General features: G+C 34.1%; 1 protein-coding gene across 1 annotated transcript in view; it reads right to left on the reverse strand.

Annotated features, from left to right (window-relative positions):
* Positions 1-763: 763 nt before the first annotated feature.
* PIK3CA (phosphatidylinositol-4,5-bisphosphate 3-kinase catalytic subunit alpha) overlaps positions 764-25,514 on the reverse strand; it is an 83,269-nt gene continuing 58,518 nt past the window's right edge. Inside the window, exons 7-21 of the mRNA XM_046002222.1 lie at positions 24,945-25,050; positions 24,066-24,218; positions 23,840-23,974; positions 18,793-18,917; positions 17,841-17,922; positions 17,368-17,532; positions 17,041-17,144; positions 15,391-15,562; positions 12,574-12,680; positions 11,937-12,058; positions 11,059-11,137; positions 6,922-7,092; positions 6,212-6,329; positions 5,952-6,103; positions 764-5,143 (exon numbers count right to left, since the gene is read on the reverse strand). Coding sequence (XP_045858178.1) covers positions 4,873-5,143; positions 5,952-6,103; positions 6,212-6,329; positions 6,922-7,092; positions 11,059-11,137; positions 11,937-12,058; positions 12,574-12,680; positions 15,391-15,562; positions 17,041-17,144; positions 17,368-17,532; positions 17,841-17,922; positions 18,793-18,917; positions 23,840-23,974; positions 24,066-24,218; positions 24,945-25,050 — 2,062 coding nt within the window. The 3' untranslated portion in view covers positions 764-4,872. The remainder of the gene's footprint in view (positions 5,144-5,951; positions 6,104-6,211; positions 6,330-6,921; positions 7,093-11,058; positions 11,138-11,936; positions 12,059-12,573; positions 12,681-15,390; positions 15,563-17,040; positions 17,145-17,367; positions 17,533-17,840; positions 17,923-18,792; positions 18,918-23,839; positions 23,975-24,065; positions 24,219-24,944; positions 25,051-25,514) is intronic.

A 25,514-nucleotide genomic window follows, 5' to 3' on the forward strand; every position in this document is an offset into this window, starting at 1 on the left:
ACTAAAACTCATTATGTAGTTGTGTAAAAATTAAGTCAGAAAATTTCCTTATGGCTCATAACTGTCACTTTATGCTAACTAGCATGGCTGTAATATTAACATGTCTAAACCTAAAGAAAAGGAATGGCGCTTCATGAATAAAAAGGAAGTGTGAAACTTTTATCAGTGGAATACTTGGACGAAATAAGCTTATTTAAAAACTAACATCCCAACTTGGGAAACTCCTAATAGATTCTAAACACTTCTGAACTTTAGAACCTGATGTTTACACCTTTTATAAAAGATGCCTCTTGACTAGGGCTAGCAAGCAATGTGTACACAAGTAGAAATGTGTGCAAATATACACATACCAATTTCACTAATAATAAGAAAAGAGAACACAGCTAATTTTGAATGCCAAATTCAAGAATCTAGTACCATAAGCCTCCTGGAGCTATAGTCTTTTCCATGGCTGGAACAATGATTACATTTTAACCAAAAATTTTTCTCGAGTCTCCAATGCCATTAAAAATATGGCATGCCAACTCTGACTTTTTATAAATCTAAACTACAGTGCTCTGGAAATTTCTGTAACATCAGAGCCTGAAGTATTGAATTGTGACTCATTTATTATTATTATTTTTTTCTTATTAACCCTCTGAGGTAGTTACCAAGCCAATTTCTTCAGGACCATAGTTATCTTGAGCTAAACCCCACGATCTTTTCAGAAAGTGAAAGTAACTTTTGAAAGAAAAGAAAAAAAGGCTTCCCAGGCCACGGCACATAAGATACACTTATAATTTTAATATAATAATTAAAAGATAAAAATGGTTTGGGTTTATATTTTAAAAAACAGCCCAGCTGTATTACTCTGTCACCAAGAATTGTTATTTGAAGATCCCGTCAGTGCTGAGTTTTATAGTTCAGCCTTTACAATCATCCTTGATGAAGAGTTAGTTCCCTCATGGTATACAAATATACTCACAACTTTCTGCCTTCTCTTAGAAGGCTCCATCTAAGGCTTCCCTTAGAAGTGCCTCTTCTGAGCAGGATGGATATGAAGAATGTGATTCATTCAAATAACTCCTCCCTGTTCTACCCCCTCCTTCAGCATTCCCCTCTTCTCAGAAACATCTGAAGTATGAAAGTTGTTTTTAAATAGCAGAAGCACCAAAATCCATTAACACCACATATAGTCTTTAAACTGAAATATTTTAGTGATGTCTTGGACATCAAATTGATTTTTTAAGGTGGATTCTGAGTGTGTGGGTCCAGCCCAGGTCTGCAGTTTGTGCAGACATAGAAACAAAAGAAAGTTAAAACATTCAGAAAAAGTTAACCGCTCGCTTTTAAAATAATGCTGGAAATCAAATTTTTTCAAAGAATTGGCAAGCATGGGCTACTGGTCAGAATATGAATTAGATGGATTTACAAAATCATTAAGAAACAAATCCAGGTTTATGTGCTGTGAAATTTCCATGGTTCTTTTAAAATAGATAGGCTGCTCATAATTTTTTATAATGCTAAATCACTCAATTTTTGATGGAAAAAGAATACAGATGGACTGTGTTTTACCTATATGAAAATCACCAATCCATTGAAAATAAAATCCAAGAGGGTATATACATACTAATCAAGTCATTGATTATTTTCCTGATTAATAAGAACTACACTTTACACAAAATACTTTGTCAGCAGCTGTTTTCATCAAAAAAACCAATATTCATAGTTTCACAGTTGAAAAAATTACACATTAAAATATTTTACAATTCATTGTATATTCACCAGGTTCCCATTTCCTAATATAAAGCAGATTAGAAGGGAAAACCTCAAAGTTGATTACTTTGACAGTGAGTTTTACAGAGGACACTAAGAACCACAAAAAGCTTAGGTTCTATCACAAAATAGTGACCAAATTCCATTCTTCTTTAAAAAATCCAATTAAAAACATCTTTTTAAAAAACGAAATTCTACAATATGATTAACAGATTTCAAATTAACAGCAGTCTAAAAATCTTCAAAATAAATGATTTTGTATACTGAGAATATGATAAAAAGTTAAAACATGATTTTCAGATTATATCTTACTAGAATATGTTTAAAATTAGGTTTTATTTTCTTTAAACCTGCTTTTTTTTTTTCTCCCTCCAAAAAGTCACTGAAGGAACTATTTCTCAAGTGACCAAATGAAACTGTAAAGTCAATAGTTAGATATACCACATTCAATGACAAGGATGGCTTGGCCACAGGAATTGACCAATCCATGGGAAGTGAACGGACACTGAAGTACCTGGAAATGGCTTACCACTGACTTGACAGCCTAGTCACCCCGTGTAGCATTCAATTCAATTTCTGGTTCTTTGCCTTCTGAGCACTACCTGACCCCTTTTTCTTATTTTTAATGTTGTTTGCTTTAACTCTGCTTGGACTCATTTAAAATTTGCTTTGCTTTTAGCTAGATCGCTTAACCTACATTCTTTGTAAATTCATCTACACTTCTTCAAACAGAATTAACTTGGTTGCAGTAACTGTGAAAATAAATGTAAATGATGAAATAAGCTCTGTGGCTGTGTTTTAATGGAGAGGTCCCATGGGAAGGGGACTAGCTGGACTGATGTGAGACATGCAAAAATTATGTAAATTTTGTGCAAGGAAGCTCAAAGCTTTTTGGCACTCAGGTAAAACGGGGTTCTGTTAAATCTTCAGTTTCCACCATCAGAGTTTCAGATTTGTACCATTTCATTGAATTTTCCTGTAATTAATCCCTGATACAGAAAAGACTGGGATGTTAGTATGTATTAACTGAATATATATAAAAGGCACAAAATGTTAAAGAAGTTTTAATAAGTTATGAAATCTACATCTGCAAAAGAATCTATTTGGCTTCCTGCTTAAAATGGGAGTTTAAATTCTTCTTAACTATTCCAAGACAGTTTACAGAAATAAGTTCCCCTAAATCTTCAAATTTATTTTTCTTGTTGGCAATATTATATACATGCTTTAGTGAAGTACCTAAGTCTCCAATAATTAGGCCCTTTAAGGGCTCTAAAATAGCCAAATATTAAAGAGTATTTGAATTAGAGTCCCTTGTTTACTATTCAAGACTTCTATTATAGGTAACTGATTTCATAAATGAGTATCATTTAAGTGATGTTGTTTTACTAGAGTATATAATGCACATTTTTTATAAAGTTGTACTCCAATAATATGCCTAATCTAGAAAACTGTCAGTAAATTATTGCACTTTTTCTGGTGTGGCACCTGGACATTTGCTAAAGCTATTTCCTAGGGCATTAATCATTCATTTCAAATGCTGAGTAAAATATCAGATTCTAGAGTGATGACTAGCATAGCCCCTACACCTTGGGTTAATGTTTCCCCAAGTGTTTAAGAATGTATCCTGCACTCAAATGCAATTTAATAAAGTTGGACAGTGAGCCCTAATTGCGTGGAAATGGGACATGATCTTAAAATGGTTTAAGGTCCTACTTTTATTATCCAGATATTGCATAAATAGCCTAAAAAGGTAAAAAGTTCATGGTTTCTATTCCCCCATATTACAAAGTATTATTCATGAGCATACCTCGGTAGAGGGGTTGAAGCAATCAAGAAGATACTCTATATTGTGTTAATTTTGGTAACTAGTTTCATGACTGAGGCATTATCGACTATAAAGGAAGATGGAGAATGGGGGAGTCATATGAAAACAGAAAGAAATAAAACGAAAGAAGATGAACTTTAATCTGTTTTCCTTAGGCAGTTATACACTAGTCATTGGTATAAATGGGATAGTGCCTGAGCCTCACCCACAGACCAAGAGGAAAGCTGACCATGCTGCTATGAACAATAAAAAATTTGGGGTGCAAAACAATGCATGAGTATGGGACAGATCATGTAAATAAAGAATATATATTAATGATAGTTTCTATAATATAAATAGCCTTTAATAAAAAAAATAATCTTTTTAATAACATTAATACTCACTTCTATTTTCTGGAAACATGCATGAAAAATGTATTCAATTCAATTGCAAAAGGAAAAAAATCAACCTACGGTGAATACTGTACAATTCTGAAGCAAGAACTAGTCCTGCTCATTCTTTCTCTGTGGTGATTATTGTACTTTGTGGGAGCCCAGAATTTCCCTGGGAGATAAGAATCAGATTCTTGTAAATACTGTCCAGAAAAAAACCCAAAAACACCACTTTATAACAGGTCTCACTTGTGACTGCTTCCAAAACTTTGCAGATAAGACCCCAAATCGTCAAAAGGTTTGATTTATTAAAAAGGAAAAGTCTCTGATGAAATCTCAAGAGCCCCTTCCACCCCAAGCATTTTTTTCTTCATTAAACAAGGAGTCAAAAAACCCACCTCAAACTATAAATTGAACAGCAATGGAAAAATAAGAAATCTTCATTATTTTCTAATCTCAATGTAATTTAACACCAAACTTCAGTTTCCTTGGACCTAATGCAATAATAGACTGTGTTGTGTCCACAATTTCAAAACATAGAACATTTGCAAGACAAAAAAAGAACGTCATTCTTTTTCCTTCTCCATCATTTCTATATATTTTGGGGTTTTTTTGTTTTGTTTTCTTTTTTAAAAAAAGATACAAACAATCTTCAAAGTTTACCTTTTTGGACTTAAGGCATAACATGAAATTGCGCATTATTCTAAAGCTTAATTTTGAAATGAACTAGTTTAGTGCTCTCAAACCCTGTTTGCGTTTACATTATTTAAATTATATAGTATTTTATTTCTGTTCTTGTGTAAATTCTAATGCTGTTCATGGATTGTGCAATTCCTATGCAATCGGTCTTTGCCTGTTGACAGTTATTAACAGTGCAGGATGGTATCCAGATAATGAGCTTTCGGTTTCTCAGTTATCATTTCAGTTCAAAGCATGCTGCTTAATTGTGTGGAAGATCCAATCCATTTTTGTTGTCCAGCCACCATGATGTGCATCATTCATTTGTTTCATGAAATATTCCAAAGCCTCTTGTTCAGTTTTATCTAAAGCTAGGGTCTTTCGAATGTATGCAATATCATCAAAAGATTGTAGTTCTGGCATTCCAGAGCCAAGCATCATTGAGAAAAGATTTATGAAGAGATTGGCATGCTGCCGAATAGCTAGATAAGCCTTGTAACACATCTCCTGAAACCTATAAGTGATAAGAACAGTGTAATCAGTATGGAGCAAACGGGGTTAATACCTTCAGGTGTCTGCTCAAATGTCACATCATTAGAGAGGCCTTCTTGAGCAAATCTATAAAAAATAACATTCCTCTCCCCACTCCCCTTACCAACACTTTCTGTCCTCTTCACCCCATGCTAGGATGTGACCTCCGTGAGTCCATAAGGATTCTGTTTACTGCTTATCACCAGCACCTTAGAATAATACCTGGTACATCAGCAGTTTACTAAGAATTTATTAAATGTAAGAACTGGTCCATACCAAAGCCTTTAGGATTTAGCCTAGGACCAGGACAGAATCGCAGATAAAATGGAATTTTATACAAGGCTTTTGAAAGTACTTTTAGGTTTAAGATAGACTGATGATATACCAAGAAGGCGATCAGAAAAGTCATAAATAAATGTGGTAATTACAGTTTACTGATTTCCTCAAATTGTAAGACTAAAAAATGTTGTATTAAGCACTATACATTATCAGTATAGAGAAGATACCGTCCAATTATTTAAGCAACAGTAAATAAAAACCTTTAATATATTAAAAAGTTTAAGAATCACTTTCTTAGGCCTTAATTAACTAAATAATTAATTTCAGGCCTTCACTAATTAATAAATTGGTTTTTCTTCCCATTTTTCTTCATAGTGTTGTACAATAAATACATTAAAATACTCAGGCCAGAATGTTAATAAAACATATTTTAAATTGCTTGAAAAATATCAATTATTTTTGATAGAGCAGAAAGAATTCTGTATTTTGTATTTTTGATTTCTTGAACTTACCTCTCAAATTCTCTTGTCTTTGTGCATTCTTGGGCTCCTTTACTAATCACTATTAAGAAATCTTGTGTCAAAACAAATGGCACACGTTCCCGTTTATAACCAAATTTTTTCTTCTTGTGATCCAAAAAGTGTCCAAAATCTATATGAAACAGCTTCCAAAAATAAAGAATCATATTATAGCTTGACAAATGCAGAAATGCAATATCCTGAATTAATAAACTTAAGAATGCCAAAACATTTTAAAAAGAGAAAGCTATTACTTGTCCATCATCTTTAACCATGATGTTACTATTGTGACGATCTCCAATGCCCAGAATGAAGGTAGCGACACAATATCCAGCACATGAACGTGTGAACAGGTCAATGGCTGCATCATATCTACAGAGAAAAAATAAACACCTGATGAGTAGTGTCTTAACACAGAGTAAGCCAGTCCAAATTGGAAAAAGATGGCCGAAGTCTGTATTGAAGAGTGAAAACAATCACTGATGTTAAGAGGAGGAAGTAATTATGTCCAAAGATTTGAGGTAGAAAGGACCGTTCTGGATATCCTCTGACTAAAGCATAAGTCTTATTATGGTGAAAAAATAATGAAGGTGTCATGAAAAAAAAAAATCTTCTAATCATTTTAACAATGAAAAAAAAATTCTTCTCATCATTTTAACAATGAACTAAAAGTAAATTTTGAGATGTTCAACATTGATCTTGAAAAAAAAGAATAAGCAAGAAAACACATTAGATACCTAAAAATTGGATGTATAAAGTTGGGTATATAGGTTTTCAACGAAATTGAAGTAATTCTGATCATTCAAAGATAAAATCTCATCAAGTATTTCAAAAGGTGAGCACATTTTTTTTCCCCAAAATAAGTACATGTTTTCTCTGGTCTCAGAGAAATGTACACAACCATTACAAGACTCGTCTAACAAAACCTTAAATTGATGTAGGAAGAAAAGAACAACAGACTCACATTTCTCCTTTGTTCTTGTCTTTGAGCCACTGGTGGAGTGTGTGGCTGTTAAACTGCAGAGCGCCTTTCAGGCCACCTTTGCACTGAATCTGCATAATCGTGTGAGAATTTCGCACCACCTCAATAAGTCCCACACAGTCACCAATTGACAGACAACCATAAGGTAACATTCTGAAAAGGATCAAGACATTTGCAATTAAGTGATGGAATATTAAAACAGCAAATATTTTAACAGGCTAATGCAGGAATGTCCTTTGTGCAAATTTGTCATGGTCTCATGACTTTTACTCATAAAGGTCTCATGACCTTTACTCCTTTAACTTTGGTTTTCTTTTAAAATTAGAAAAATCCTCAAAATTATCTGCCATCATTTGTTAAAAGCTTCAATTCAGAGAGCACCTAATTGAATACGAGAAAAGCATTAAGATTATTGTGGCAATAAAAATTTTATAAACATTTATGACTTTAAAAATATGGGTGAATTTCAGCTTGTTTAGCTGAAATCTAAGTAATACTTTGGGGCAGCAGTTCTCAAACTTTTGGTCTCAGGACTCCTCTATAAAAATTACTGAAATCCCAAAGAACTTTTATTTACGTGTGTCATATCTACTTATGTTAGCAATTAAAATAGAGGAAAAGATTAAAGTATTAATTCATTTAAAAATAACAAACTATTATGTAGTAATATAAATAACATCTTTTATGAAACAAAGAACCTTATGTTAAAAAAAACATTCTTGGGGCCCCTGGTGGCTCAGTTGGTTAAGCATCTGACTCCCGATTTCAGGTCAGGTCATGATCTCGTGGTCGTGGGGTTCCATGCTCAGCACAGAGTCTGCTTCAGATTCTGTCTCCTTCTCCCTCTTCTGCTCTTGCACTCTCTCTCACTCGCAAATAAATAAAGAAAATCTTTTAAAAAGAAATTCTTAGTAAGAAGAGTGACACTTTCCCGTATTTTCAAATTTCTTTAATGTCTGGCTTCATCGTACTGAGCTGGATTCTCCTATATACTTCTGTATTCAATCTAAAGCAATGTTTTAATTGAAGCATATGAAGAAAGTCTGGCCTTGTATCATTAAGTAGGTAGAAAAAGGAGTACTGTAATAGCCTTTTCAGATAACTGTAGATATTTTTCTTTGATATTATTCCAAAATTTGACAAAAGGTAGTTTCTCAAGTTGTAATATGGAATGTGAAATCGTATCAATAAACTCGTCATACTGTTCCATTAAAATCTTGCCTCTGAATGGAACTTCTACTCATATATGACTTTATATATCCTGCATTGGTCATTTGGAAGATATTAGTTCACCAAGTTACAAAGATCTTTCAGATGGTGATACTTTTCATTATATTAACTAAAAAAAAAAAAAAAATCACAATTGTTAATATTACCACTGATATCATCAGAAAAGTCTTTACTTTGAGAGCACTCTTATGGCTTATGGTTTTTTTCCATATTCCATTTTTTCCAAATTCTCATTTTTGCTTGAAAGCTCAAATTTGATCTTTGACAACAAATCCTGTCAGTTGTTCACCTTGAAGAGATAGGCTCGTATCATTCATTTTCAAGAAAATGTCTGCCAAATACCCATGTCTCAAAAAACCAAAGCTTATCTATTATTATTATTATTGGCTTCTGTTATTTTTTAAAAAAAATATTTATTTCAGAGAGAGAGAGAGAGAGCGCAAAGCAGGGGGAGGTGCAGAGACAGAGAGGAAGACGCAGACTCCCTGCTGAGCAGGGACCCCCCCCCAACCCATTCTTCTTTTTATTTTTTTTTAAGATTTTATTTATTTATCTGAGAGAGAGAGAGATATCATGAGCAGGGAGGAAGGGTAGAGGGAGAAGCAAGCTCCTTACTGAGCAAGGAGTCTGATGCAGAACTCGATCCCAGTACCCTGGGATCATGACCTAAGCTGAAGGCAGATGCCTAACCGATTGAGCCATTCAGGTGCCTTATTAGTTATTCTTTAAGTAAAAATAGTGTTCCATGAAAAAAGCAGTGAGTATGGCTTGCAACTCTAATAACCCACAAATACCTTTTTTTGATAAACCATATTTGGGTATGCAGCAGAAGTGCTATATGGGTAATTCCCACTCATCACAGTGTAGAAAAAAGGACATGTATTCAAGGGAGGTGTGAGCAGTTAAAGAGACAATGAGAAAAACATTCCAGTTAGCACATGAGTACTAAAGTCTAGTTTTTCTTGATCTGTTGTTCTCATAAGCTACTGTCAATGCTTTTCATCCTTTTTTTACTTCTTAAGTTCCTAGAAAAGTAATAGTCTACACTTATTTTCATTTTCTCAATTCCATGTAGCATAACTTCTATGCCTACCACTCTACTGACTTAACTCTTCTCTTTTTTTTTTTTTAAAGATTTTATTTATTTGTCAGAGAGAGAGGGAGAGCGAGCGAGCACAGGCAGACAGAGCAGCAGGGAGAGGCAGAGGGAGAAGCAGGCTCCCTGCCGAGCAAGGAGCCCAATGTGGGACTTGATCCCAGGATGTGGGACTTGATCCCAGGATCATGACCTGAGCCGAAGGCAGCTGCTTAACCAACTAAGCCACCCAGGCGTCCCCTGACTTAACTCTTCTTATAGTTAATCATGAATCATCAAATCTAAAGGTTTTTTTGTAGTCCTTATGCTCTTACATCCCTTGAAGCACCTGATACTGTGAATCTCTCCCCTCTTTTGGGTTCTGTGAATTACTTCCTCTGGCCTACCTATCCCTTTGATGATTTCTTTTATGGAATCTTTCCTTCTACCTACCCTGGTAAATGTGGGAATTTCTTAAGGTTGTACTCCTGCTCATCTCTCTTACTTTACATTTTAATTTTATTAGTGCTGAACATGCTCACAGTTTAGTCAGACAGTCCTATAAGGCTTGTGACATAAAAAAGCCCAAAACAAGCAGCAGAGAATCCAAGTTTTGGCAAGAATAAATAAAAATGCTCTGACTTCTTGAAAATAAATTTTTTTTATTTAAAATCAAACTTTAAATAAAAATTTTTACTTAAATTACTTAAGTTAAAAAAATTTAGAAAATACTCTAAGACTTAAACACTTTTTGAAGATCCAACTTACTTTCCAATGATCTAGCTTAACTTTAAATGGTTTTTAGCACACTCACTCATTTACAGTTAAATACCAGAGTTATATAGTTAAATCCTTGACTCTGTCTAGTTCTGCATTCTCTTCTGTTTTGTACTTTCCTGGGGGCAATGGTAGTAATGGCATGTGTATCTCTCAGACGCAGAAATTATACCAAAAGAGGAAGCTCGATTCGTATAACATTCTTTTTGGAAAGCAGAAGGGACCAAATATAGCATCAGGAGTTAAAAATTTGAAGTTGATGACCTAATTTTGTGCTTTAGCAAATTACTTGACACGTCCATTTTTCTTCTTTGCAACAAGATGATTCTACTATGTGTCACTGATGTATTTTTACATACTACGTATCAATCTTTAGGAGGCATACAAATAAACCCTAATCTGCTCTGCTGCTGCAGCTGGAGTTGACTCCTATGCCCACTTATGGACAAAAATTCTTTCGGAGAGAGTGGCCCTTGCTGGAATGACTCTAGATTTGCAAAGAGACAAGAAAGAGAAGGGAACACTGAAAACCAGAAACAAATTAGGGCCAGATGAAGCACGACAGAAAACTTAGAATTGTAGGTTGGGCAGAAACAAACAGAATAGCAAAAGCTTTAAGACGAGTTCTTTTCATAAATTTTGCTGTCAAACTGATTTAAGATTAGAGGCTATATAAAGTTTTAAAATTAGAAAATTTACATTACAAAAGAAATTTTCTTTTAACATCTTAACTTCTGAATGAAAATAGGGGGCTTTTGTGTCTCCTATGTTCTGTCTTAAAAAGTTCCAGACACATTCCAGACACAGTTGCAGTCTTTGCCGACTTAGAGACACCTCTTCTTGCCTTGCTGAATCTCTTTGCTATTCTGTGCCAAGGAAGAGGAAGATAAATGAACATGTAATCAACTAGTATTAATTACTATTCCCTACATTTTTTCATAGATACATGCCCCTTTATGCTTTATAACCGATGTTTACTAATAGTTTACATTTTTAGGATAACTTTCAACATATATGTTGCCTTACTGGTTACCTACCGGAGATCAAGACCTTGATTTTGCCAGATATTTTCCATAATGCGAATTATTTGAAGTGTTAGCATATCTTGCCGTAAATCTGCAATTCAAATAATATGTGTCACCGTTTAATTCCATGAATGCAAACCTGGTGTCATGTCATCATGTTGCTTTCAAACAGAAAATAAATACAGCTATATTTACTTTTCAGATTAATCTATAAGGAAGCAATATTTTGATTCTTAACCCATTTCTAAAGTACGTGCATAAACCTATAACAATGTATTTCACAAAAATTTTAAATTAATATATTTAAAGTACTTATTTTTTGAATCCTTAAATTTGAACCTGTTTATAAATACTGGGGTTAACAGAATTCAGTGCTGAAATATCATTTCCCAGTGGAAATTCATCTATGATCCTCCCACTGCTTCCTGCCGCAGCCTGTTTTCTAAGTATATTAGGACCTTCTTTTATATGATTTCTTAGCAGACTACACCTTTCTTTTGTACCATATTGTAATCTTATTTTTGTAATTATTTGTTTAAAGTGTCTCTTCTCCCTGCTAGACCATAAACTTTAAGAGGCAGGGACTCTGTTTTGTTTATTCTTACAATTTGACGGCCTAGTACATCAAATACTTATAGAAAGAATGGATACTCACACAGCTAAGTAAATAATAGAAACTTATTTCAGGCCTTTCAATTCTAACTTTAGTACTTCTTTACTTTTAATAATTATACGTACATTTTCTAAAGGTTAAGACATTTAATATTATATATTTTACCACACACATATTCCTTACATGGCTTTCAATAGTCTTCATGCTTCATAAATATCCTGTTTATAAAAAGATAGCGAAATTCATGCATCATAAGCTCATTAATACTCTTCCTTACCATCCCCATTTTTAAAGATGATCTCATTGTTCTGAAAGAGTAACTCTGACATGATGTCTGGGTTCTCCCAATTCAACCACAGTGGCCTTTTTGCAGAAGACATAATTCGACACTCTTCAAGCCTTTAAAATAGTTAAAAACTTCATTCACTAGGCACCTTATTTTTAAAATTCTTTTACCCTCAAATTTATTTTAAAATACACAGACAATATAGTTTTTTAAGTGTTATAAAAATTTAAAAGCTTCTCCACTTAATTTATGAATTCATTTATTCAAGGGAGTATAAAAAAAATTACACTTAAAACTTTCTTACATTAATAGCATATGAATTTTCAACAAATATAGGGATATGCCATTCGTTTTACAGATATTACATTTCATTTTTGAAATGAAACCAGAAATTCTGGCCAGAAAAAGTTTTAAACTCTATTATTAAAGTAATAAAAACACATTCTGAATAAATGCAGTTCTGAACTTAAGAAAACTGAACAACTTACTCTACTAGGTGGGATAAGGGGAGAGGGAAGCATATGTAATTGAACATTCTAATTATAATTTTAAACTTTTCTTAAGATTTTTTCCAGGAAGGTTACTTGTTTCAATATATCAATAAAAACCTTCCAGTAAGGTACATTACCTGAGATTTCCTAGTTGATGAGCAGGATTAAGAGGAGATAGAAAACCTTGGAGAGCATCCATGAAATCTGGTCGCCGCATCTGCTCAACTAAAAACTTCATCTGTACCTGAAAAATGAGCATAATCATGTTTAGAAACTGATTTCATGAAAGGTAAAACTAACCGCTAATCTCTTTTATATGTTGTAACCACAGTATTGTATAGTCTATGAATCCATATCATGTTTCTGATTAGAAAGGTTTCTATCACACAGAGCAACACACTTCAGGCAGAGGCAGGAGGGGTAGCCCTGTGTACTCTCCTATAAGAACACTGCATGCTGGGCGCCTGGGTGGCTCAGTGGGTTAAGCCGCTGCCTTTGGCTCAGGTCATGATCTCAGGGTCCTGGGATCGAGTCCCGCATCGGGCTCTCTGCTCGGCGGGGAGCCTGCTTCCTCCTCTCTCTCTGTCTGCCTCTCTGCCTGCTTGTGATCTTTCTCTGTCAAATAAATAAATAAAATCTTTAAAAAAAAAAAAAAAGAACACTGCATGCTGACACAGGCAATGTTTTGGCTCTCGAGCAGGGCTTGGTCAACTATGGCAGTTTTTGTAAATCAAACTGCACTGGAGATAGCCATGCCCTTTCCTTTAGATACTGGCTGCTTTCACAGCAGAAGAGCAGAGTTGAATAGTTAAAACAGAGACTGAATGGTCTGTGAAGTCTAAAATATTTACTATTTGGCCTTTCACAAAAAAGTTTGTTGACCTATGGAGGAAAAACTATGGAGATATCAGGTTAGCTTAGTAACTTTACTTTTAAGCTTTGCAGAAAAAAACCGTATTCATTTTCTCTCTGTTTAGTAAAAAGAATCTAGTGAGGCTAAATTGTTTGGAAAGGGGCTTATAAAAACATTTGTTAGTCTGAGTCGCACACCATACTCAGGTTCCAGTATGTATGCAGAAACATATCTTTTTAATCACCTGAAACCAGAGCCCAGACTGCTGAGCTATATCATGAAATGACTGCCATTTTATTTTAGGAAATCATTAGTTATCAAAAATATAAAAGGTAATTAGGGGACAAAAAGAGATTAGAAGTTAGGAACTCATAATAAATTTATTTTCATAATTTAATTTTAGTAATAAAGTTTTGTTTTTGTTTTGTGTTGTTTTCACTATGGAGAAGCAAGTAGCTGGAAAATATAGTCATCACTGACTACAGCAGCTCTTGCTCATGTAAAGGCATTTCTTTTTCTAGCACTATCAACCCTAATGTTAGCACACTGCTTCCAGTGCTTTATCATTGTTACGATAAAGCAGGAAACCACTCAAAGAAACTGCTTTTGTTCCTATGGCATTTTCACTCCCCATCACAATCCCATTTAAGCCAACAGTAAAGTGAGTAATGACTTTCACCTTCCTATTTAATTCACTGTATCAAAGCCAACCTGTGATATGAAAATTCCAACTAAAAGAAATGACTATATTTGTAAATTTAACTAATATCTAGTTTCTTTTTTCTTACCTGGTACAATATAAATATTATAACTTTTATTCTTTCAAAGCAGGCTAGTCCCCTCTAGCTCATGATTCCAGCATCAGAAACGTACAATTATTTTAAAAAAATCTTTTTTTTTAGAGAGCAAGTGCAAGCAAGGAGTGGGGGCAGAGAGAGAATCTTTTTTTTTTTTTTTTAAAGATTTTATTTATTTGACAGAGAGAGAGATCACAAGTAGGCAGAAAGGCAGGCAGAGAAAGTGAGGGGGAAGCAGGCTCCCTGCTGAACAGAGAGCCTGATGTGGGGCGCGATCCCAGGACCCTGAAATCATGACCTGAGCCGAAGGCAGAGGCTTAACCCACTGAGCCACCCCGGTGCCCCCAGAAAAAGAATCTTAAGCAGGCACCATGCCCAGAATGAAGCCCGATCCCGGGCTTGATCTCATGACCCTGAGGTTGTGACCCGAGCCCAAATCAAGAGTTAGATGCCACACAGGCGCCTCCCACCATTATTTTCTAGTATCATTTATTTGACCTTCAATAAAATCAGCTCAGTCACTCACTCAACGACATTTAGATTAATACAGTAACTTTCTTTAAAATTTTTTTTTCATGCAGTATCAATGAAGATCTTGGAAAAATTCATTCAGTACTGCTAATTTACATTCTTTGTGCTTGGGGACTAATATACTGGGATTTTTTTTTTTTTTTCATTTCATTAGAGGTGAGGAATGATCTCACTTTTTACTACAGGATGTGGTAGACATGATAGACAGGAAGATAGATAGGAGGAAAAGGTCATGAAAAATCCTTACATTTCATATTCCTCAGTTACACTAGGCTAGATTACAGATCACCAGAGTGTGTGATAATGTTCAAAGCATGACTAAGAGTCCACCTTAAACTTAGCAATGTACAAATTAATTTCTTTACACTTATTTTCAGGGCCATTACTAAAAGATAAAAAATGACACAAAATAAGGAATAATAATTTTAAAAGTTAGGGCTGTGTAAAAGAGAAGGAAGGGGAAGAAGAAAGGACTAACATTTACTGGGCACTGCCTGCGTTCTGGGCACTGTGATATGTGCTTCAGTGCATCTCATGTAATTTAATTCTCACTACACTATGCAGAAAGTATCATTGCCAATTATAAATGAGGAGACTAGATCTCAAAGTCTAAATAATGTGTCTAACATTACATAGTTGAGAGGCAATGAAACTTGGATCCAAATCCTGATATGCTTGATTCTAACACCCACAATCTGCATCTACACTGGGCTCTCAAATACCCTGCCCCACTGCAATGCAGAGTCTCAAAAACAAACTGAAGAGTCACTTACCTTTTGTGTTTCATCCTTCTTCTCTTGTTTGAGGATATCAGTTAAGTTAATGAGCTTTTCCATAGCCTCAACTTGCCTATTTAGATGCTTCAAATACATCCCACATGCACGACAATAGGACTCCAGAAGAAGGCCAAACCTCTGACTAACAGTTTTATTGTGCATCTCAGATCTAAAAGAGCACAGGATTAAAACAAAACAAAAAAGACTGAAATACACACATGTACGCACACACACACTGCATTTTATATATATGCTCTTAAATAAGTACATATGTATATAGTTTTTTTAAAGAAAATATGCAAACCCATTTTTGAAATCCAATAAATGTTATCATCATACTAACAATAAACTTATGTACAATCTATCATTTGGAAGCAAAATAATCAAGAATTTAAGATAGTTCCTGGAAATATAAATTTAATAAACTAGACTTTAGGCCTACCTCAACTACTTTTCATTTACTAATCTTAGCATGAGATGTATTAACTATAGAGAACAAACTGATGGTTACTGAAGGGGAGGTGGCTGGGGGCTGGGTGAAACAGCTGGCAGGGATTAAGGCGTGCACTTGCTTTAATGATGAGAACCAGGTTTTGTATGGGAAGTGTTTAATCATTATACTGTAATATTATCATACTAATATGTAATACTAATATTATATTGCATGTTAACTAACTGGAATTTAAATAAAACTTGAAAGATATACAAATATGAAACAATTCAGTAAAAAAGTAATAAAATGAACAGGGAGAGAGTGAAGAGCGAGTGAATACTATTTGACTCTTGTGGCATACATATTCTCTTTCTACACAGTCTTTGAATTTAATTATTTTAAACTTAGCTTCAGGATTCCATTTTGATTTATTTTAACATAAAAAAAATCAAGTTAATTATTAAAAAATCAAGTTAATTATAAATCTAAATTTAGAAGAAGTGTATGGCTTATAATCTCACTGAGTATTAGATCATATTCTACAAAATACTTTTAATTCTTTTATTTATTTATTTATTTGAGAGAGAGAGAGAGAGAGAGAAAGGGAAAGCATGATAGGGGAGAAGGTCAGAGGAAGAAGCAGACTCCCTGCTAAGCAGGTAGCCCATTGCGGGACTTGGAGATCATGACCTGAGCCAAAGACAGTCGCTTAACCAATTGAGCCACCCAGGTGCCCAAATACTTTTAATTCTTAATTAGCTTGTTTTCTAGTAAGAAACTTGGGATTTCTGTCATTATTGTTCTGAATTCCAAGGCAGGATTTTTTTTTTTTATTTTGGATATTTTAATCCACACATACAGTGAAATCAACTGCAATATTAACCAATATTAACCTAGCAAATTTTACTTTGCTTAAAGTAATATCAAAGTCTTTAAAAATATTTCAGGTCTCTTGTTATGCTCCACAAATAAGTGAAACCATATAAAAAAATATTTCAGGTCTCATTTCTATATAAAATTCAGTTTTGAATTTTACTGCTTATTTAATACTAAAGAGAAAAACTTGAAGGGAAACTTACGACTGGTACAATATACTTTCATTACGGAAAACTCTTTCAGACAAAAATAACAGTATATAAGTAATATTTATAGATCTGTTAAGAAAGCAAGTAATATATATCTAAAGAATTTAATGGGAAAATAATGTGACTTACTTTAAATGCCAAAAGAAAAAGTGCCCAATCCTTTGATTAGTCAATGCTTTCTTGAGTAAAAATCTGACAAGCAGGTTATCCAAATACTGTTCATATTTTAGGACCTATGTGATTAAATACAAACATAAAAACAACATTGCATCCATCAGGGTCAGTTTTTGCATGGTTGGATTTAAAGAAAATTTTTTAGAAATTAAGCACGTACTACTGGTAATAAAACCTATTTTTTAAAAAAGCATAAAACTAGTGTAGGTGAAGATCTACAGTTTGGATAAAGGTGCATGGATTTAGAATAAAACATTATTTTTCCATTTTCCATTATTTTACCTGTACTAGCTGAATTAGGTACTGAGAAAGCTTGTCATCTGTTAAGTATTTTTCCAAGCACCGAACAGCAAAACCTCGAACCATAGGATCTGGGTAATTACAGTCCAGAAGCTCCATCGCCTGTTCAGGTTTGATTGGAGGCCAATCTTTTACTAAGCAGTACATCTGTTATGGCAAAGACAATAAATCATATTTAAAAAGGAAAGACAATTGTGAGTGAACCCTCTAAGACAATGTCTTAATTTCTTTTTTTAAAATTAGTTAAGAACTCTCCTTATGAGTCTGGTGTTTAAAATGTTCAATTCTAACTAATTTTATTAGTGGTGTGAATGGTATTTTTTCCCACTATATTATATTATTAAAAGAAAACATGGTCTATTTCACCTCTTATGCAAACTTTCTGAGAGAAAACAATTTGAGTGACACATGAATTTTATACAACAGTTATTCTGTAATCTCAAACATGCATTTACCTGAGCTACTTCATCTCTAGAATTCCATTTAACAGACAGAAGCAGTTTGGGTAGAATTTCAGGGATAGTTACACAATAGTGTCTGTGTGGAAAAGACAAAACAAAACAAAAAACATTCTTGCATGTTAATCAAAAGGCCTAGATATCTAAATTTTTAACTATGTAATCTTTCCAAACACTCTGAAAACTTACCATTACTAGCCTACTTTAAAATCAAAAGAAATCAGCATTTAACACTATAATTGCATATTTATGCACACATAATACTTAGACAGTTACAATGTCATGGAAGACAAAAGAATAATCCAAATGGAAGACAGATACTTTGGAAAAAAGTATGAATTTATTTCATAATACTACATAGCTCCTTTTTTACCCACCCACCCAACAGAAACCTATGAGGAGACTTGCCACTTCTACTGTAGTCACTGGACAAAACTTATGTTTCAATGGACTTTCTATAGAAAGGCACTGCAACTGCTTTATTTAAATAAACCACTGTATAATTCCTAAGTAGTGGGGTAATTTCTTCATAAATGAAAATAAAGCACTGCACTATTACTTTGAGGAAGTATAAGGAAAAAAATGGAAGGAACACCTAAAAATTGAAATATCTAGACCAACTACATCCCAACTAAATTGATCTAAAGCTACAGGTATTTTTTTTTTTTATCTTGAATTTCATTTAAAAAAGCCCCCAAAACAAATCTTTAAAAAAGTCATACCAGGGATTTAGAATTTTAAAAAAGCCTTCAAGGCTTGAAGGTGGGAGGTTAGTACCAATGCAGCATGATTTTCTAGAAATACTGATTTTTATCCACAGTTTAAAAAAGAATATTGTTTATGACAAAAAGTCATGTAAATTATGCTTTACGTACTTTAACAGGTATTGAAGAACCCGCAAGATAAGCCAAAATCAGTTGTTTCAGGGAATATTCATCTTAACATTTACCTGTGGCTCCAAAGAAAATCTTTCTCTTGCTCAGTGATTTCAGATAGAGGATCTCGGGTACAAATTGCTCGGAGTTGTTCTTTATCGTTTTCTCTTAATTCGTTGTCTCTAGCTAGTCTGTTACTCTGCAAAAAAAAGTAGTATCTTATATGATTTCCTTTGCCATATTTTCCCCTGGATTCATGAGTGAGCTACAAAAACAGACAATGGCCAGCAGCTTTACACTGCTTATTAATCATTGTGATATAGTTATTCTCATCACAAGCCTTTATTTTCAGGGATGGGGAGAATCAGCTTAAGGCAGTATTTGTGGAACAAATCCAGTATCTTAGTTAACATTACCACCAGTCACAGAACAGTAACTGCCAAAGTGAGTCAGGGATAAGACCAGACTGGGATACTTGGGGGTAGAAGTAAGTAACTGACTTCTCTTCCTGAAAAGGCCCCTTCCTAGTATTCTATTAACTAATCTGCTCATGTTTCTGGAATAAGAAATAGTAAAATAATAAAATAAAAATGTAAATTATTTCATAATCTTTGCTCAAACACATCCTTATAATCACTGCAAGGCTCTCAAATTTAAAAAGTAAAAATAAGTAAGAGAAAAAAGGAAAAGAAATACCCTTGTTAAAACACTGGATGTTTAATGTTTGGAAACTAAAATAAAAACACCATAACCTTTGGTATAGTTCCAAGAGTCCAAGTAACATATTTATCCCCTTTAAATACAGATATATTAACTGCATAATGAATAATTATGAATGTATATTAATATATTATGAAAACAAGTATACATCCCCTTGGAATGGGTTACACATATTCCCAATGGCTAAAAATGGAAGAAGGTATTCATGCCACTTGGTTTCTATTAACATGTGTTAACATTTTATTAACAACACTTAAATATTATTAATTTATCCAATAATATAAAGAAATATTATTGGCACATGTCCATCACAAATATTTATTAAAACATGTACCATGTGCCTTGTTTTGTTCTTCCTGCTGAGGGTCTTAAATAGTAAAAGAACCTGCACTAACAAGATCCCCATTATAGTGAAAAATTAAATGAACAAATAAAAAAAACTGGCAATAAGTATATGTGATATAACAAAGAATGACTGAGTGGCTACTTTACACTGGGTATTTGGAAGTGGCCTCTGAGAAGGGAATATTTAATTTGTGGTCCAAATGATAAGAAAGAAGTACCCACACTAAGATCAGGGAAAAGACTACTGCAGGTGGAGGAAACAGTGAAAGTGACCCAAGAAGAGAATGAGTTTGGTATTCGGGAGGAAAAGGAACAAGACCTGTGAGCCTGAAGCCCAGGAGACAAAGGGAGAGTGATGGGAGGAATATGTTCAGAACAATCTGCAAGTCAGGGTAAAGGGTTTGGATTTTATTTTTAAAATAAAATAAATAGTGAAAGCTATTTAAAGGATGAAAGGGTTTGGATTTTATTTTTAAAATAAAATAAATAGTGAAAGCTATTTAAAGGATGAATATCATGATTTGATTTTTTTTTTTTAAAGATTTTATTTGACAGACAGAGATCACAAGTAGGCAGAGAAGCAGGCTGAGAAAGAGAGAGGGGGAAGCAGGATCCCTGCTGAGCAGAGAGCCTGATGCCAGGGCTCAATCCCGACCCTTTAACCCACTGAGCCACCCAGGTGCCCCTGATTTATGCTTTATAACGATTATTTTAGCTGCTTTGTAGACTGAGGAAGACCATTTAGGAGGCTATTGTAATACTCAAGGTAAGAGATAAATACTTAACCCTTGATTCACCAGGATTAGCATTTATCATCTTGGTCTAAGCGACTCTTAATATTATTGGCTTATTTTTTAGTTGTTTTCATTTTTAATATAAAATAACTTAATAAACTACGAAAAAATTTTGTGAAAAACAATTGTGAAAAACAACTTTATTTGACATCTTATTAAGAATTTAAACACAGATGTGATATGGTGAGTGCTGTGAAGTGTGAAGACCTGTATCCCTGGGGCAAATAATACATTATATGTTAATAAAAATAATTAATTAAAAAAAAGAATTTAAACACAGCAGAACTAAATTCATAATCAAAACAGGCAACATCCTTTGAATGCCATTAAATTCTTGCTCATCAACTGTCATGCATGAGCCTGGAACATACACATCTTACAGATCGTGATTCCACACTTCAAATGCATATCTAGTAAGTTCTAGCTTATCACCACGCCTGATTTTTCTTCTTATACTGCAACTGCCAAAATGTAATTTTGTTTTGAGAACTTTTATAGTAATCCAAGCAATTTTGTACTTCTGTATCACTTTCTTCCTTCCACTCATCTTTGCATACACACCTGCCTGTGATGTTTATTCACGTAAAAAGTGTATCAAATAAATTCTGGTGTATAGCAGCATTAAAACTGGAAAGAAAGATGAGGTGTGTGGTCCAGGTTCTCATCAAAAAATAGTGTTTGATGAAGTTATTCCTGTTGAATGACTAACTGAATACAGTATTTCCTTTTTGTTCTTGGAAATATATCGTTCACTCATCATATCTTGAGTTCGAGAAAATTCATCTAGGATATTATTTGATGTTTTACCTATATGATCAATTTTACCATCATCATTAGAGTCTGAAGTAATGATTCTCAAGTAGTGTAATTTTGTTCCCTCTACCTCCAGGACCTTTGATGTTGTTTCTATTTTAGGTTTATAGAAGTTTTCAATAGACCCAATAGTAACTGAAAAACTGACCCAGTTTTATTCTATTAAAAACAACTTTTTTCTTTAAAGAAAAAATTCTTCTCAGAAAGAAAAAAAAGTCATAAAATATCAATCCTTTTTTTAAATTTGTTTTTTTTTTTCAGTATTCTAAAATTCATTGTTTATGTACTACACCCAGTGCTCCATGCAATACGTGCCCTCCATAATACCCACTACCACGCTCACCCAAACCCTCACCCCTCTTCCCTCCAAAACCCTCAGTTTGTTTCTCAGAGTCCACAGTCTCTCATGGTTTGTCTCCCCTCTGATTTCCCCCAACTCACTTCTCCTCTCCATCTCTCAATGTCTTCTGTGTTATTCCTTATGCTACACAAGTAAGTGAAACCATATGATAATTGACTCTCTCTGCTTGACTTATTTCACTCAGCATAATCTCTAAGAGTTAGGACCGCTCAAAAAGAAACTCAAAAGCTAATTGAGACAGACTCTGATGATAAAGTGAATGTATGAATAAAAATAGGAGATAAATGAGTCTTAAAGTGACTCGACTCTCACAATTCCTTTGGTTTACAGGTATAACTAATGGTATAGCACTATGGACAATTCATGGGAATGCTCATCAACATTTCTTTTTAAAAATTTTTAAAATTTTATTATTTTTAATTTTATTTATTTATCTATATATTTATTTTTAGCTCATCAATATTTCAGTCCCAATTTCAAAATTAAGGAGTTTCTGTTCAGGTACAGCAAAATAGTTAAGAATTAGAAGCTCAATACTTATATTTTTTAAAAGATTTTATTTATTTATTTATGTGACAGACAGAGATCACAAGTAGGTAGAAAGGCAGGCAGAGAGAGAGAGAGAGAGAGATAAGGGGAAGCAGGCTCCCCACTGAGCAGAGAGACGGATGCCCGCTCGATCCCAGGACCCTGGGATCATGACCTGAGCCAAAGGCAGAGGCTTTAACCCACTGAGCCACCCTGGTGCTCCAGAAGCTCAATACTTATTAAACAGTGATACTGGATAAGTTATTTAAACTCCTTAAGCCTGCTTCCTTACTGGCAATATAGGAATTATACACATACTACCCTCACAGAGATTGCTTTTAAGATTAAATGAGATAAACCGTGAAAAGTGACTGGCATCGCATTTGGTACACAGTAAGCACTTAACTTGATGTTAGAATTATCCACAAGAAATCAAAGTTACAAAATAGTGGCTACATTTTTCAAGAAAAAGAATTCCTTTGTACTTTTAGTATCTGAAAGAATTCAGTAACAATTTTAAATTAATTTGTACTTCTCTAAATACCTGCTACATATCTCTTAAAGTATATTGGCAGGAAGGTTATGATTATTACTAAGCAGTTTACAAAAGGGTCTGTAAACTCCTTACTGAGAACACAGCTGTAAACTAATAAAGTTCCTCAATGCAGGATTCCAACTGCCCCTAGGCATTGCTACTACTCAGGTAGGCCTATTTCAGGACCTCTTGGCCTCATACTGATTGGTTGGTCTAGCCATAATGTATAACCAGGCCAAAGAAAAAGTGATAAATTTGAAAACCAGGGAAAGAGACAACAAAGAACAAAAATATCTGCTCTTAGCACTGACAGCTTCGCCCTTGAGAAATAAGAGTTAATGGTCTTTGAACCCGCTTATACTGTGGTTCCAAATTAATGGCCAAGATCAGACAACTTGATTCATACTTAAACCTCCTTTTATATGTAATCTTTTCTAGGGGATCCTGGAGTATGGTGGTAACAAAGTTCTCCTCTGCTTCCAAGCTTAACTTGGAATACTCATACTCATATTCATACTTTTGTTTCAACTTTCAGGTTACTATCTCAGAGAAGTACAAAGTTCTTTCTAGAACCCAATACATATTGGCTTTTCACCCCAACACTCTGTAGTCATTCTTGGGATACTACTGTTTTTTCTATCATATCACCTACCATGATTTATAATCTTACACATTTCTTTTACCACTTTAATGTCTATTTTCACCATTAGACTGTATATGCAATGGAGGTCTCTTTAGGTCGAAACTTTATTACCTCTGACACAATAAATATAAACATATATTTGGCATTCAATAAATATTTGTTAAATGAAGGCAGGCTAGGGCTCTGACTAAACTAAGAAGAGACAGAACTTCAGTAACAGTATTAGCATACAGAGAATGTGATTATATTGCAACTCTGTCCAGAGCCTATAAGAGCTATGACAGCGTAACTAAACCCCATGAACCCTGCTCCAAACAAAGAGGATAAACCCAAATCGACTGATTATGACTGATACTTAAGAAAACTCAGTGATCTGCCTTACCAGTCCTGCATGAGAATAACTAAATCCTGCTTCTCGAGACACCGACCAGTTGGCATGCTCTTCAATCACTGACATATCTGGGAACTTTACCACACTGCTGAACCAGTCAAACTCCAACTCTAAGCATGGTGTTTCCTAAGAGATGGAATAAAAGTTATCATATATATTGTGCTTAACTGTCATAAAAAAGGAAAAAAATTCTAATTTGTGGTAATAAAAAGCTTACTTTATTTGGATTTGACCCAGTGACACCAATAGGGTTCAGCAAATCTTCTAATCCATGAGGTACTGGCCAAAGATTCAGAGCCATTTTTCCAGATACTAGAGTATCTGTATAATCAAACAAGTTTATATTTCCCCAGGCCAATGGACAGTGTTCCTTCGAAAAATGAACAGAAACATATTCACTACTCTGTGGATTAAATTATAAAATGCATTTTTAAGAAGATTATTTATTTATTTGACAGAGAGAGAGAGAACATAAGCAGGGGGAGTGGGAGAGGTAGAAGCAGGCTTCCTGCCGAGCAGGGAGCCTGATGAGGGGCTCAATGTGGGGCTTGATCCCAGGACCCTGGGCTCATGACGTGGGCCGAATGCAGATGCTTAATGACTGAGCCACCCAGGTGCCCCTACAAAATGCATTTCAAAACACTTTTCCTTCACAGAAAGAATTCAGTAACTATTGCTACAATGATATAGCTATAATATAATATAAAGTCATATCAATTTTTTTTTGAAAATACAAGCACTTTCTGTTTTCCTATTTGAAATAACAGAAATTTTTCTTTAATTATAAATTGGAAATATGAACCAAAGCAAGCCAGGCAGATATTGGTATGTAGTCACGTAACAGATATTTGTGGGTAGTCAGTCACTCTGCATGTATAAAAAATTTTGTCCATGTGAACTCAGGACATACTTGTAAATAAACTCGGGAAGCTCTCCTGAGGTATTCTTCTATGACACATTTATTTATTAAAAATTTAAAAATATTTGACTAATTTTTTTAGATAAAGAAAAAATCTACTTCTTGATAAAAATTCAAAGCAGTGTAATTAGGAGTTTTTTAGAGGTAAAAATAATTATTCCTTCTGAAATACTTTACCTCTTTAGCACCCTTTCGGCCTTTAACAGAACAAATGGAAAGGCAAAGTCGAGCAGCACGAGGAAGATCAGGAATGTATATATCATAATTTAGCCATTCATTCCACCTATGTAAAATTTTAAAGAAAAAAAGAATTTACCAAAAAAAAAAAAAGGCTTTATCCAGAGCATATAAACAACTCCTACAAATCATCAAGAAAACAAAAAATCAAATAAAAAGAGGTCAGAAATCAACTGGAATAGACATACTTCACAAGATCATATCCAAATGGCCAATAAACATAAAAAAGTAGCCAATATTATTTGTCAACCAGAAAATACAAAATAAAATCTCATGGACTCTGAAAAACAACTAGAGGGTTATGAAGGGGTGGCGGGGGGGTGGGGGGGTTGGGAGGTTGAGGAACCAGGTGGTGGGTAATAGGGAGGGCACGTACTGCATGGAGCACTGGGTGTGATGCCAAAACAATGAACACTGTTATGCTGTAAATAAACAAATAAAAATAAATAAATTAAAAAAAAATCTCATAGAGATATCACTATATAAGAGATTGGCTAAAACTATAAAGGC

The sequence above is a fragment of the Meles meles genome, chromosome 4, assembly GCF_922984935.1.
Source record: "Meles meles chromosome 4, mMelMel3.1 paternal haplotype, whole genome shotgun sequence".
NCBI classification, from domain to species: Eukaryota; Metazoa; Chordata; class Mammalia; order Carnivora; family Mustelidae; genus Meles; species Meles meles.